The sequence below is a fragment of the Pongo abelii genome, chromosome 4, assembly GCF_028885655.2.
Source record: "Pongo abelii isolate AG06213 chromosome 4, NHGRI_mPonAbe1-v2.0_pri, whole genome shotgun sequence".
Classification (NCBI taxonomy): Eukaryota; Metazoa; Chordata; class Mammalia; order Primates; family Hominidae; genus Pongo; species Pongo abelii.
This window is the reverse complement of record NC_071989.2, coordinates 140,996,408-141,010,814: the sequence shown is the minus strand read 5'-3', so window position 1 is coordinate 141,010,814 and position 14,407 is coordinate 140,996,408. Positions and strand designations below refer to the sequence as shown.

Below are 14,407 nucleotides of genomic sequence, written 5' to 3'. Positions count from 1 at the left end.
GGGAAAAGTGGGAAACGTCACAGGTTCACTGTTAGGTAAAGCACTGCCCTCTGGGAGAGCCCAGCACTGGGACCAGATTCTTATGTCCTCCAGAAGGAGAACCTGCATGATCTCAGGCTATCATTCACCACAAAACAAAATGCTCAGAACAATGCTGATGCCCTCACATAAAAAATTACATCAGCTACAACCAACTTGAGACCAAAGGCTAGAAACAGAGACAATGCCATTTATCTGTAATTTTAATAATCCTGTAAGATTAGCAACCTTAAAAATTCTTGACCTGGCTATTTTCCTGATAATGGGATCTGTTAGAAAACTTTGACACATTTTCTAGAGCCTCTCACTTTTTCTCAGCTACCTTTAAATTTCCATATTCTTGTGTATAATTCTGAGACTGAGAGAATAAAAAAGAAAATCCTAGGTCAAAGTATCAGGAGTATAGAAATGTGGTTTCAGTTAAGCTTACCTGTAGAAAATCCAAGTAACTGGAACTGTTAGGCATTTTCGTGGTTACCAGAAACCTAATACTAAAACCCTCAGACCCAGCTGAAACCATCTGAGGATACAAGACACACAGAATTGAGAGAGTAGGGCTATTCTGGGAAGTATAAACTACTCTGGTGTGTGCTGTAAGTCCCCTTTCCCCCTCAGTTTGTGGGTGGGTGTGCACACATCAGTAAGCTGGTAATTTTAGAATAGTTTACGTCTTTTCTTTAATGCCTAGGCAAGCCAGAAGACAGGGCCACAGCTTGGCCCTGTGAGGGACAGGCATTTCCTTCCTGTCTTTGAATCCAAACTGCTGTCAACTCTACCACCACCCACTCACATGCAGAGCCCCTGGTTGGCTGCTACAGCCTCAGCAAAAGCCAGTGTTAGGTAGGCTGGAGGCCCACCTCCATTATTTGTTCTCTTCCCTCACACCAAGGAGACAATTATTGCTAATTAATTTTCATAACTCAGAATAGCTACAAAAAATCTTTTTCCTCAAGATATTTTTGAAAGTATTTTTAATTCAAAGAGACTATGTTTCAAACTCTGTATTTTCTCATTTATAATTACCACTAAAAATCATCAAAGTAGGTAGGGATACTGATTACAGATCACAAGTTTGTCATTTTTGTAGACTATGATTTAGATAGTAATCTGCAGATGCTTTAAATTGGTATCAGCTGTCTAGGCTGACAACATAATACATATATGCATGGCATGTTCTTTTTTTTTTTTTTTTTTTTTGAGACCGAGTTTCACTCTTGTTGCCCGGGCTGGAGTGCAATGGCACGATCTCGGCTCACTGCAACCCCCGCTTCCCGGGTTCAAGCAATTCTCCTGCCTCAGCCTCCCGAGTAGCTGGGATTACAGGCACATGCTACCATGCCCAGCTAATTTTTGTATTTTTAATAGAGACGGAGTTTCACCATGTTAGGCTGGTCTCGAACTCCTGACCTCAGGTGATCTGCTCGCCTCGGCCTTCCAAAGTGCTGCGATTACAGGTGTGAGCCACCATGCCCAGCTGCATGGGATGTTCTTTAAGCAAAAATTGCAAACTATGAAAATGAGTTAGATAATGTGAGCATCTATTTCTATAATTTTAGAATTTTATTAAAAAAAAATCAAGGGCCTAGAGGTGTTATCAAGTGTAATCTTCTGCCTTGGTCTGAAAGCAGAAAGCTCAAGTATCTGTGACATCTTTGTTACAAACCTGTGCACAGTGAAGGACCCAGCCTTGTTCCCCAAGGATGCCATATTCCTGACTCTTTAAAACTTCATTCCTCTTCCTGATTTCCAATGTAGGCTGTCCTCAAAGAGCCTTACCTGAAGCCAGATGGCCTGACCCAGCAGCTAAGTCTTTGTGTATGTTGTGGTAGGGACTTAGCTCTATGACGGGCTGCTTTCTTAATGAGACTCCTTACTATACTGGAATGTTCATTCTGGCTTAAGCTAGAATCTGGTTTGCAATACTATTAGAATCTGGTTTGCAATACTATTATGTCATTGATTCTGAAACATCTTATGGTTATAATTGCATTTTTTCATTCCTGCTGGCACATAAAATAGTGGTATGTCTTATAACTGATGAGACAGTGACCTTATTCTGATAAGGAGTGCCATGAAAACTCTAACGGGTCTTCAGCTTCTTGTTCTACATTTAGCCTATCCTGCGAGAATGCTTCAGGCCCTTCTTTTAAAAGTCTACATAATGTTGCAGGAAATGTTGGTTAGCTTCAGGAGAGTGTAATAATAGTAGCTGAACCTGATTCATTTTATATAGCAGCAAAGAGCTTCCCACCATTCAGGTGTAGCCTTGGGTGCTTCCACTGCACTGATGTTTGTTTCTCTCTTTCAGTTACTTGGGTGAGTTGGCTCCCCAGGCTTTTGAGATACCTGCCTTTTGTCCAGCACTGCATCGTCCTCGCATATCCAAGGCTGTGTCTCCCTTCAGCATCACCACTCGGTAGTTATAATTCCGCCTTTTATCAGAAGCTGATACATTTTCATCGGCATCAGACCGTATTTCTATGTATTCAATATCTGACACAGAAAGAAGAATATTTTAGAGGAACCTATGCTCTGTAGCCTTTTGTCATTTACAAACATATCAAGTAAGCCTAGGAACAACAGATGAGGCTGACATTACCAGGGGAAAACAATGGCTGGTGTGGAAACTCTTTCCCTGGCTGGGAGGATTCAGGAGCCTGGTGGTCTGGCCAGAAGCAACCCAGATGCCCCAGTTCCTCAGCCTCAACTCTGTCTTTCTTTGTTTCCCTGTTAAGAGTTTCCTCTGGGCCAGGTGCGGTGGCTCACGCCTGTAAACCCAACACTTTGGGAGGCCAAAGTGGGCAGATCACCTGAGGGCAGGAGTTTGAGACCAGCCTGGCCAACATGGTGAAACCCCGTCTCTACTAAAAATACAAAAAATTAGCCAGGCGCGGAAGCGCGCACCTGTAATTCCAGCTACTACTCGGGAGGCTGAGGTGGGAGAATCACCTGAACCCGCGAGGTGGAGGTTGCAGTGAGCCAAGATCGCGCCACTGCACTCCAGCCTGGGTGACGGAGAAGAGCGAGACTCCATCTGACAGAAAAAAAAAAAAAAAAAGAGTTTCCTCTGGATGGTTTTTCTTATCGCATTTTGGCTTATCCCTATCTACACTATGACAGAACCTATTATGTCATCAGCTAAATATAATGCCTACTGCAGTCAAATATGTAAGTCCTGTTAGGCTCTGGAACAGAAAACTTTACATTTTCTTGCTACAAGATGTTGCCAAGATAAGAATTCTTAGAAAATCTCAAAGACATGCTTAGAAAGGGGTCCAGGGAGGTAATGCTGGCATGATGAGAGGTCATAAGGGGAAGAGCTGTGGAGAGGGCTTTGGAAAGAGCATTTGTGATACACCGTGGTACTCACCTTGTCCACGATAGGTACTTCGCCACAGGTCACGTATAATTTTATTGATTTCTTCCATTTTCATACTGTGAAATTTCATTATTGCTCTGGAAAAAGAAGTCATTGGTACTTTACATATATAAAAGATAAATAATTATGTGTAATAATAATATTAAAATACATAAAATATATAATATATATAAAATAGAAATATAAATAACTTCCTCAATATTTTCAATGGTCAAAGTAGAATATAGTAAGAGCTAGAAAAAATAAACAGCAGCAAAACTTTGCTGCTTGGCTAATACTGAAAATTGGCAGGCTTATTTCTAGTGCTCCAGGGTTACCCTTCTCCATATTCACTCTCTAGGATACAACAAATACTCCTTTACGTAAATACTTAAATACTGTGAAAACTTCAGGAAACATAATTTTTTAGACTTTTTTCTTAGGCCGTGGTAACTTATTGGAGGGACTGCTTCCACTGATACTCACAGGTCACAGGAAGGCCTGCTGAATGGACGACAGGGAGTTAAAGGGTAGAAGGTTTACGGTTAGCCAAGGAGCCTGCAGTCTATGGGGAAAATAGGAGAATCGAACTGCCACCTTGTCCCTCTTCTATCACTCTTAAGGCTTACCAAAAGTCAGCTTCTTATGTTGCTTTTATTCCTCAGATCTTAGATTTTTGCCAACTGGAAGCTTTGGTTCAGCGAGAATGATTTAGAAGCTTAAGCTGAACTGACATCAAAATTTTATTTTACCTTTCTATTCACAGATTCAGAAATCCTAATTCTAAATATTAACTTCCATATTTATATTCCAAATCCTAACTCTAAGCACTAAATTCCACTTAGTCCAGACATGTCCCTGTCCTCAACTCTCTTTTAAGGTAGTAGTTTCTAAACACTAAAAAGAAAGAGGAGAAATATTTGTAAAAACAAAAGTAGCCTGTCAAAACCTAACATTGTTCCCACCACAGTCACCTTTCATCAAAAAGCCCTTAGGTTCCTTGGAAGCGGGTTTATGAACTAATAAATGTTGCACCAGTGGTAAAAAGGCAAACATTACTGCGATCATCATACAAAGGATGTGAGGCGACTTACTTCCATTTGCAGGCCTCTTATCTGATGCATACAAAAAAAGAAACTGAACATAATGCTACTGCCTCTGTAGAATCATTTCGTGATCTTCTGGTTCACCAGCAAGAGAGAAAGAAATGACTCAACATAAATACATTTTAAATATCAGATGAAGGACTGTGAAGTAGTAGAAGACTGGAAAAAACCATATTCTGCTTGTTGATGAGAATGCAACAAGTCTCCATTTTCTACCTTATACATTTATCTCAGCCTAACATTTTATGCTCCTTTCAAAAGGAGACAAAACATCTAAGTATTTCCTAAAAACAAAACAAAACTGATGGAATGTTAGACCAATCATGTAAAGACTGCCTTTCCATAGCTTATATATCATGATCCTGATTTTTCAAATGACATTAAAGATGGGGATGGCTAAGGTCGCTACAGTAATCTACATAAGGGAATAACAATGATGATAATGATTATTATTGATGACCATTTACCATATGCGAGACAAAACTATGCTAAATAATCAATTTCATTTAATCTTTACGACAATACTGGGAATTAGATACTGTTATCTCCATTTACCATTAACAAAACTAAGATTCAATGAAATCAGTGACTTGTTCAAGATCAGAGAAAAGTGGCTAGGATATTAACAGCCCTTGAATATGACAGTTAAAATTGAAAAGGCAGTCAAAATTCCATCTTTTAAAGCCACCAGACTCGGTTTTATGAGGGAATGTTATCAAATCTTCAAGATACACCTAGCTCCCAAGTATATAAAGTATGCACAGCAAGGAGAAACATAAGGGGAAAAAAGTACAAGGCTATTTTTCTTATGAATATAAACATTCTAAATAAAACGAAATTTAGTAGTAAGGGTAGTAAAAAGAATATATCATGACCAAGTAGTGTTTACAACAAGAAAGAAACAGTAAAATTGGAGAAAATAATTCAACTATTGTAGTAACAGATTAAAAAGAAAAAAATAATTTTTCAATAGATGTCAAAAAAATTTGATACATTATAACACCGAATTTTGATAAAATATCTTAAGTGAAAAATCAAAGAACGTTTTCTTAACTGGACAAAATGACTCCCTCAGATATCCACAGCAAGCATCAAATTTAATTTAAAATCTATAGAAGTGTTCCTCCTAAAACTAAGAAGAGAAAGATGCCTCCTATTATGGCTGCTCTAAAATAAGGTCCCTGGAAATCCCTAACGATTCAGGGATTTCACGATTCAAATCCCTACCTAAAAAGAAATGAGAAATGAAAAAAAGAGAGAAAAGCGTCATTGTTTTTGCAGGTGACAGAATTGTACGCTTAGAAAATCCAAGAAAATCAACTGAAAAATTATTCAGACTAATGAGATAGCCAGAGATAAATATATAAAAATGAAGTTTTATTATCTAGAGGCAAACACCAATAGGAAAGGCAATAGAAAAAAAAAGGATCCTATTCACAGTGGCGATAAAAACCCTAAAATGCCTAGGAATAAGTCTAACAAAAGGGTATAGGAGCTAGAGGAAAAAGCTGTAAAACTTTACAACAGGATAAAAGGAAATGATTGAGCAGGAGATGCATACTAAGGAGTCCAGAATGGTAGATGTGATATTACAAAGATGTCCGTTCTCCTCAAATAATCCATAAATTAAATGCAATCCAAACAGAAACCCCAATAAAATTTAAAAATGCTTAACAGAATCCATAAGCTGACTCTAAAGTTCATATAGAAGAGATAATACAAAAGAAAAAAAATAAATTTTAAAAGTTGGTATACAAAGGAAAATCCAGAAACAAACCCAAATGCATATAGAACGTTAGTTTATAACTGCAACAGTTCAAATCAACTGGAAAGTTTTCAATAGTGTTACAAAGGATAAAAAAAAATTATCACCCGTTATCCAACCTCAAAATAAAATCCAAATGAATGAAAGGATTAAAAGCTAAAGTATTTGGGCAGCTGAGGTGGGAGGATTGCTTGAGCCTGGAGTTTGAGACCAGCCTGGGCAACATAGATCCCATCTCTACAAAAAAATTTAAAAATTAGCTGGGTGTGGTGGTGAGTGCCTGTAGTCCCAGCTACTTGGGAGGCTGAGGTGAGAGATCACCTGAGCCCAGGAAGTTGAAGCTACAGTAAGCTGTGATCATGCCACTGCACTCCAGCCTCGGTGACAGAGTAAGACCCTGTCTGAAAAAAAACAAAACAAAAGCTAAGGTAAAATAAAACAATCAGAAGAAAACATTTTGATAATTTTAGGATTGGGAAGCCTTTCTAAATAAGGAACAAAATTGAGAAGCCATAAATCAAAAGACTAAAGATTTGACTACCTAAAAATTAAAAGTTACAAAAGATACCATAAAGAAAGCTGAGGCAGCTGGGTGCGGTGGCTCACACCTGTAATCCCAACACTTTAGGAGGCCAAGGCAGGCAGATCACTTGAGGTCAGGAGTTTGAGACCAGCCTGACCAACATGGTGTAACCCTGTCTCTACTAAAAATACAAAAATTAGCCAGGCGTGGTGGTGCATGCCTGTAGTCCCAGCTACTCGGGAGGCTGAGGCAGGAGAATCGCTTGAACCCAGGAGACGGAGGCGGAAGGAAGTAAGCTGAGATTGTGCCACTGCACTCCAGCCAGGGCGACAGAGCTAGACTCTGTCTCAAAAACAAAAACAAAAACAAAAACAAAAAAACGAAAGAAAGTTGATGGACAAATGATAAACTGGGAATAGGTACTTGCAATGTATGTGAAAATAATTAACATCTAGAATCTATTAAAATGTGACAAATCAAGAAAAAGACAACCTAGTAGAAAAACTGGCAAAGAGATATGAATAGGTAATTTTTGGAGAAGAAATACAAATAGACAACATACGAAAAGACATTTAACTTCACAAGTAAAGAGGGAAATGTAAATTAAAGTGCAAGCATTTTTTTGTGCAGCCAATAAAATGTCAGTAACAAAATCCAGACATGGAAATGGGCACTTTCATATACTACTGGTGGAAATTTTCTACGTGTTTTTAGAAGGCAATTTGGCATTAACTAAAAAATATACATAACATCTGAGCCAGTAACTCCACTTCTAGGAAGCTGTCTTTTTGACATATCTGCTCTAGTGTGCAAAGACACACTCTGCAGCATTATCTGTAGTAGCACATATTTAAAAGCTTTCTAATATGTTCAATAGTGGTTAAATAAAGTAGATACAATGCATTTTACAGAATATGCCGCCATTAAAAATACAAGGTACTTGAATATATGAATGTAAAAGATTATCACCACGTTAAATGGAAAAAAAAAACTCAGAAAAATATCTACCTTGTGATAATGCTCACAAAGAACAAAAAAGATGTATTTGGGTGTACTACGTGCAAAGCCATTGTGAGGGAAATGAAAATATGTCACCAACTTAATAATTCTTAAGGGCTGAATCAAAGTTAGACATTGTCATGGAAATGAGCCTAAGTCTACCTTGAAGTGTGTTCTGTGGTTTGCAGTTATGGAGTGTGGGGAAGCCCAAATATCTGTAATACAAGGCTGAATGGCTTTAGTTGTATAAGCGGTACAAAATATTATTAAGTACAAAAGTAGGAAAAAAATCACATATGTTTGGGAAGGGCTTAATCAACATAACATTCCAAGGATGGGAGATAGCACAGGAAAATATGGGACATATTAAGGGAACAAAATTGTTTGGTTAGAACACACTTGGTAGTAGGCATTGAAATGGGAAAGCCCAGGTATGGAAGTCTTTCCTAAAATTAGAAGGGAATAGGGACCACTAGCTTTAGGAAAATTAAACTGGTGGAGGTGGGGGTGGGAAGGACGGTAAGAGATAAGAGGTGGGAAAGCTGCCACGGTAATAGGTGAGAGTTACTTAGGCTGAAGCCATGGAAAGAAAGCAGCTCTGGGCTGGGTGTGGTGGCTCACACCTGCAATCCCAGCACTTTGGGAGGCTAAGGTGGGAGGATTGCTTGATCCCAGGAAGTCGAGGCTGCAGCGAGCTGTGATCACAGCACTGCACTCCAGCCTGGGTGACAGAGTGAGATCCTGTACAAGAACCCTATAGGAGCTATTGAGTGATATATAGTGGCCCAATTAACTTAACACACTTTTATCACTTGGACTTTACAGGCATTTAACATCAAATAACTTACAGAATGACCTTGAAAGTCCATGACTGTCTGCTGAGGCAAAGATTTGAATTTCATGGGCTGCAAACTGTTATGGTCAAGTAGTCATCTGGCTAGTGTATCAGCTCCACCACCTGCCTGGAGTATGCACATCTCTCAGTTAAATGCATATACTAACTCATGCAAAGTAGTATGATTTCTTTGTGAAAACTGGTTCTTAAAAGAAAGTGAGAGGCCGGGTGAGGTGGCTCACACCTGTAATCCCAGCACTTTGGGAGGCCAAGGTGGGTAAATCACTTGAGGTCAGACGTTAGAGACCACCCTGGCCAACATGGTAAAACTCCATCTCCACTAAAAATACAAAAATTAGCCAGTGTGGTGGTGGGCACCTGTAATCCCAGCTATTGGGAGGCTGAGGCAGGAGGATCGCTTGAACTTGGGAATTGGAGGTTACAGTGAGCCGAGTTTGCAAGACTCAACTCCAGCCTGGGTGACAGAGCCAGACTCTTGTCTTAAAAAAAAAAAAAAAAAAAAAAGTGAGACTCTCCAAGAGCTCAGAAAATAATGATTTATATATTACTTCAGTCTGATATTTAAATACTCATTAAGAGTCTGAAAGATTTCATTAAAAATTTCAGTAACAATCGATTGCATTTTATGAGGAAAAATGATGGCTTTAATGGCATTTATATTTCTGGTAATCCATGAAAGTCTTAATGAGCTTGTCCAGCCTGCCTTATTTTGTTGTTCTGTTTTGTTCTAGGCTTTTAGCAGACTGAAGCCATGGTTTTTAGTTTTGTCTCTAGTGATAAGCAGAAAAGAGGGATGAGGAAGAGGCTTTACTGGTCCAACCAGAAACAGAAGCTAAGAACCCATGACTGGATTCTCTCCCTTGGACACCCCATAGACCAATATCTCACCTTCCGGGAGAGGACCCTTCCAGCTCTTGCTTCTTTAAACCTATTAACTTAGTTTTCTTTAGCTAGACTCCCAAACATCAGCTTTTACAATTCAGCCTATGGTTCAATCACTATGGCAAGATAAACATTTGTTTAGGTGTGAAACACCACTGGCTATCTTTGGGTTTTGTAATCTACCCTCTCGAGGTTGCAGGAGCTACTGTGAAACCTTACTGCATCCATGGTCATGATGGAGATGGTGACTATCAGGTGAGCCCTGAATAAAGCCCTCTTCTGAAGCTCCCCTTGAATGCAGGGACCCAGGCTCTGAAGAGCCTCACAGAAAGCTGGCTACCTTGGATGCAAAACTGTAAAGGTTACATGTTTACAATGAGTCTTAAAAGGAGCATGACCTGGCCAGGTGCGGTGGCTCATGCTTGTAATCCTAGCACTTTGGGAGGCCAAGGCAGGTGGATCACGAGGTCAAGAGATCAAGACCATCCTGGCCAACATGGTGAAACCCCGTCTCTACTAAAAATACAAAAAATTAGCCGGGTGTGGTGGCAGGCACCTGTAATCCCAGCTACTTGGGAGGCCGAGGCAGGAGAATCACTTGAACCCGGGAGGTGGAGATTGCAGTGAGCTGAGATCGTGCCATTGGAGTCCAGCCTGGGCAAAAAGAGCGAAACTCTGTCTCAAAAAAAAAAAAAAAAAGTATTACCTAATATGCAACCTTCCACATCTGGGAAAAAATGAGAGTAGAACATTCTGGGCATGGGGTAGAACACCATATCTTGAGTGATATATTCTAAAATCATTTAAATTGGTATATTGTATTAGTATGGGGTAATACATTCCAATGATGGATAATTTCCCCCTTTTCATCTATGTGTCTCTGACCATTGCCAGTGCTTATACTTAGTGATGTTTTTAGATAATTACTAATAACAGATGGTAATCAGTTTTCTTGAAAATGCACTGCTGACTTCCTGTGTTACCTTAAATAGACAGCTGAACGCAACAATTACACTGACTGCATGCTTTATTCTAAGACGTGAAAGAATGAGGGAAATTTTGTACCTTACTTTCTTCTGGGTGAGAAGGCAAATTTAGGGCTCACCGTATAAATCTTGAGGCCACTGTTTGCAAGCATAAGCCCACAAAGACTCAATTTTGGGGAAATTTGTATCACTTCTTTTCATTTAGAAGAATCCATCGGAGTACCAGGTAAGAGAACTCAGTAAACGGCCTGGCTTTGTTCCTTTACAAGCCTAAATTGCTAGAAAGCACTCCTGTACCTCTCCACCCCCGCCTGGCTCCACCAAGCTCCTTCACAGGTCCTCACTCTGCTCAGCATGCCTCTGTGACTGAAGCACTTTTCTCTGCTGAAAAGCCCTTCCTTCTTATCCCAGGCCCAGGTCAAAAACAGACTATGGAGCACCTACCAAGGTCTCCATCAGACAGACTGTCAGCAGTTTGGAGGAGGCACAGGGAAAGATATTCCTGTTTTCCCAGAGCCTGACAAGAAAGTGGCAGAGCAAGGGTTGTTGAATTCTTTTTTTTTTTCTCTTATAGCCTAATCTTGGAAGTGAAGGGAATTCTTATTCCTGCTGTCACTGGTTCTCAGGGTATGCAGGAATAGCTGGAGGGCTGCTACGTATGTTTTTCTATTCAGTGAATACATATGAAACCCCAGGTCTGCAGGTCAATGGGCTGTAAGTAAGAGAAGAGCTGACCTTGCAGCAAAATACTTACAAGTAAAATTGAAAACAAAACCAACCTGCCTATTTAACTCGGTCCCTGGTCCACTCTAACCATTGCCCCATTTTTCTTGCTTCCCGTCACAGGAGAAGTTGTTATAAGAATTATCTATATTCACTGTCTCCATTTCTTTTTCTTTTTTTTTTTTTTCTGAGACAGTTTTTTTCTCTTGTTGCCCAGGCCGGAGTACAATGGCACGATCTTGGCTCACTGCAACCTCTGCCTCCCGGGTTCAGGCGATTCTCCTGCCTCAGCCTCCTGAGTAGCTGGGATTACAGGCTAGGCACCACCACGCCCAGCTAATTTTTGCATTTTTAGTAGAGACGTGGTTTCACCATGTTGGTCAGGCTGGTCTCGAACTCCTGACTTCAGGTGATCCACCCACCCTGGCCTCCCAAAGTGCTGGGATTACAGGTGTGAGCCACCGCGCCCGGCTGCTGTCTCCATTTCTTACTACCCATTCTCTCCCCACCCAACTCGACCAGGCTTCAGTTCCAACTGTGCCACTGACTGTTCCTCAGTCATTAACAACTTCCATTTTGTCAAATTTAAGGGCCACTTCTTAGTCCTTATCTTATTTGACTCCAAATAGCATTAGATTCTTGATACATTTGCTTCACTTGGTTTTCAAGATACCACATCTTTTAAAATCTTTTCGCACATCACCAGCTGCTTATTTACTGGATTTGCAAACATAACTAGTGATGGGACCTTTCCCTTCTCTCTCTATGCTCATTCCACATGTGATATCATCTCATGGGTTAAATGCTGTGGATATGCTGATGACTCCCCAGTGTACACCTTTCCCTTGAACTCTAGGCTCAAGGTTATATATCCAACTGCCTGCTTGACAGCTCTGCTTAGATATCTACCGGCACTTCAAACTTAAAGTGTACAAAACGGAACTACTGATTTTCTCTCCCCAGTCCCACCCATTTTAAGGAATGGCAACCTGTTCCCCCAATATCCTGTTGTTCAAGTAAAAATATGTAGGAGCAACCTTTGGTTATTTTACTTTCCCTCCCTTACACTCAATTCAGAAGCAAGGCCTGTCAACTCTCTCTCCAGAACAAATCCCAAGTCTATCACTTCTCTCCATTTTCACTGCTACCACCTGATCTAGCCCACCACCATCTCTTGGTTACTACAAGTCTCCTCATCGGTCTCTTTTCTTTTACTCTTGCCCTTTACAATCCATTCTCCACACCCAGCAGCCAGTGCAATTTCTTCCAACTAGAAATCAGATTATATTACTTCCCTGCTTCAAACCCTCCAGTGACTGCCCAATGCAGTTAGAATGAAATAAAACTGTTTACCACGGCTACAAGGCATGACATACTCTGGGAATGGTCTATCTCTGACTATATCCACCCATGCTTGCCTTCTTCCTGGTCCTTGAACACTTTCTGTTCGTACTGGTCTTGGCTGCTGCAGTAACTATTCTCTCTACCTGGAATGCCTGCACCCCATTTTTTGCATATCTTGCTCCCTTCTCATCAATCAGGTCCCAGCTTAAAGGCCCATCTGTTACGCTCACATTGTTCATTTTCACTGTAATACCTACCACTACTACCCATTTTGTTATTAATTTATCTCTTAATTTTGTTTCTTCATCCTTATATACTTAGTATCTAGAACAGTATCAAGCATTTATGTACTCAGATTTTTATTGAACAAAATCCTAATATACAACTATGTATTATGTACACAAGCACCTAACTGAAGAGATACAAAATACATAGAAATAAGTTATGGTTCTAAACCAGGAAGTATAAGTAACAGTTAAAATGCTTTTATATAAATACTAGTTTTTTAATGGTTATAAAAAAAGGTCATGCCCGTAATCCCAGCACTTTGGGAGGCTGGGGAGGGTGGATTACTTGAGGCCAGGAGTGCAAAACTAGCCTGGTCATCATGGCGAAACCTCGTCTCTACTAAAAATACAAAAATTAGCCCGGTGTGGTAGCACATGCCTGTAATCCCAGCTACTTAGAAGGCTGAGGCACGAGAATCACTTGAACCCAGGAGGCAGAGGTTACAGTGAGCAGAGATCACGCCACTGCACTCCAGCCTGAGAGAACCAGTGAGACTCCGTCTCCAGGAAAAAAAAAAAAAAGCAGGGGGCCACTATGGTAGCAGCATGTCACAGTGTTTCTGATATCTAATTTTATCTCTACCATTTACCTGGGTAATCTTGGGTAGGCTGCTTAATCTCTCTGATAAATACTTGCCCTTTAAAACAGAGTTAGATACAATAATTAAATTGATTATGCTATCATGTAGTATTCAATTGCTATTATTGTCTTCTATGCACAGCCCTCAACCTCAAAGAATGTTTAAATAGGAACAGAAACCTACATTTTCTTAATGAATTTGGTTCTTTAGTGCTATTAAAGAATAGAGAATTTAAGAACTTAAAGAATGGAACATGACAAAGAAAGCTGGACTAAATTGCCTCTGAGCTTTTCTGACTCTATACTGAATAATAGTATAGATTTTTAAAAATTCTATTTTATAGATGAGGAAACGGAAACTCAGAGTGTCTAAATAATTAGCTAAATATCTTCAGTCAGGACTCAACATCACCACTATGGAGAATAGTATGGAGGTTCCTAAAAAAACTAAAGACAGAACTACCATATGATTCTGCAATCCCACTTACTGGGTATTTACGCAAAGGAAATGAGATCATTAGGTTGAGGAGATATCTGCACTCCCATATTTATTGCAGCACTATTCATAATACCTAAGATTTGGAAGCAACCTGAGTGTCCATCAACAGATAAATGGATAAAGAAAATGTGGTTCCTCTCGGGCGCGGTGGCTCATGTCTAATTCCAGCACTTTGGGAGGCTGAGGCGGGTGGATCATTTGAGGTCAGGAGTTCGAGATCAACATGGCCTACATGGCAAAACCCTGTTTCTACTAAAAATACAAAAATTAGCCAGGTGTGGTGGCAGGAACCTGTAATTCCAGCTACTCGGAGGCTGAGGTGGAGGTTGCAGTGAGCTGAAATCACACCACTGCACTCCAGCCTGGGAGACAGAGACTCCGTCTCAAAAAAAAAAAGTTGTTCATATACACAATGGAGTGCTATTCAGCCATAAAATAAAATGAGATCCTGTCATCTGGA

General features: G+C 40.1%; 1 protein-coding gene across 3 annotated transcripts in view; it reads right to left on the bottom strand.

Annotated features, from left to right (window-relative positions):
- RAD50 (RAD50 double strand break repair protein) overlaps positions 1-14,407 on the bottom strand; it is an 86,657-nt gene that overhangs the window by 2,225 nt on the left and 70,025 nt on the right. For 2 of the 3 annotated variants that reach the window (XM_002815863.5, XM_063724246.1), the window contains exons 22-23: positions 3,410-3,495; positions 2,390-2,532 (exon numbers count right to left, since the gene is read on the bottom strand). In XM_002815863.5, the coding sequence (XP_002815909.3) occupies positions 2,390-2,532; positions 3,410-3,495 (229 nt within the window). Of the gene's footprint in view, positions 1-2,385; positions 2,533-3,409; positions 3,496-14,407 lie in introns of all 3 variants that reach the window. The other variant, XR_010140024.1, reaches the window with a different exon arrangement.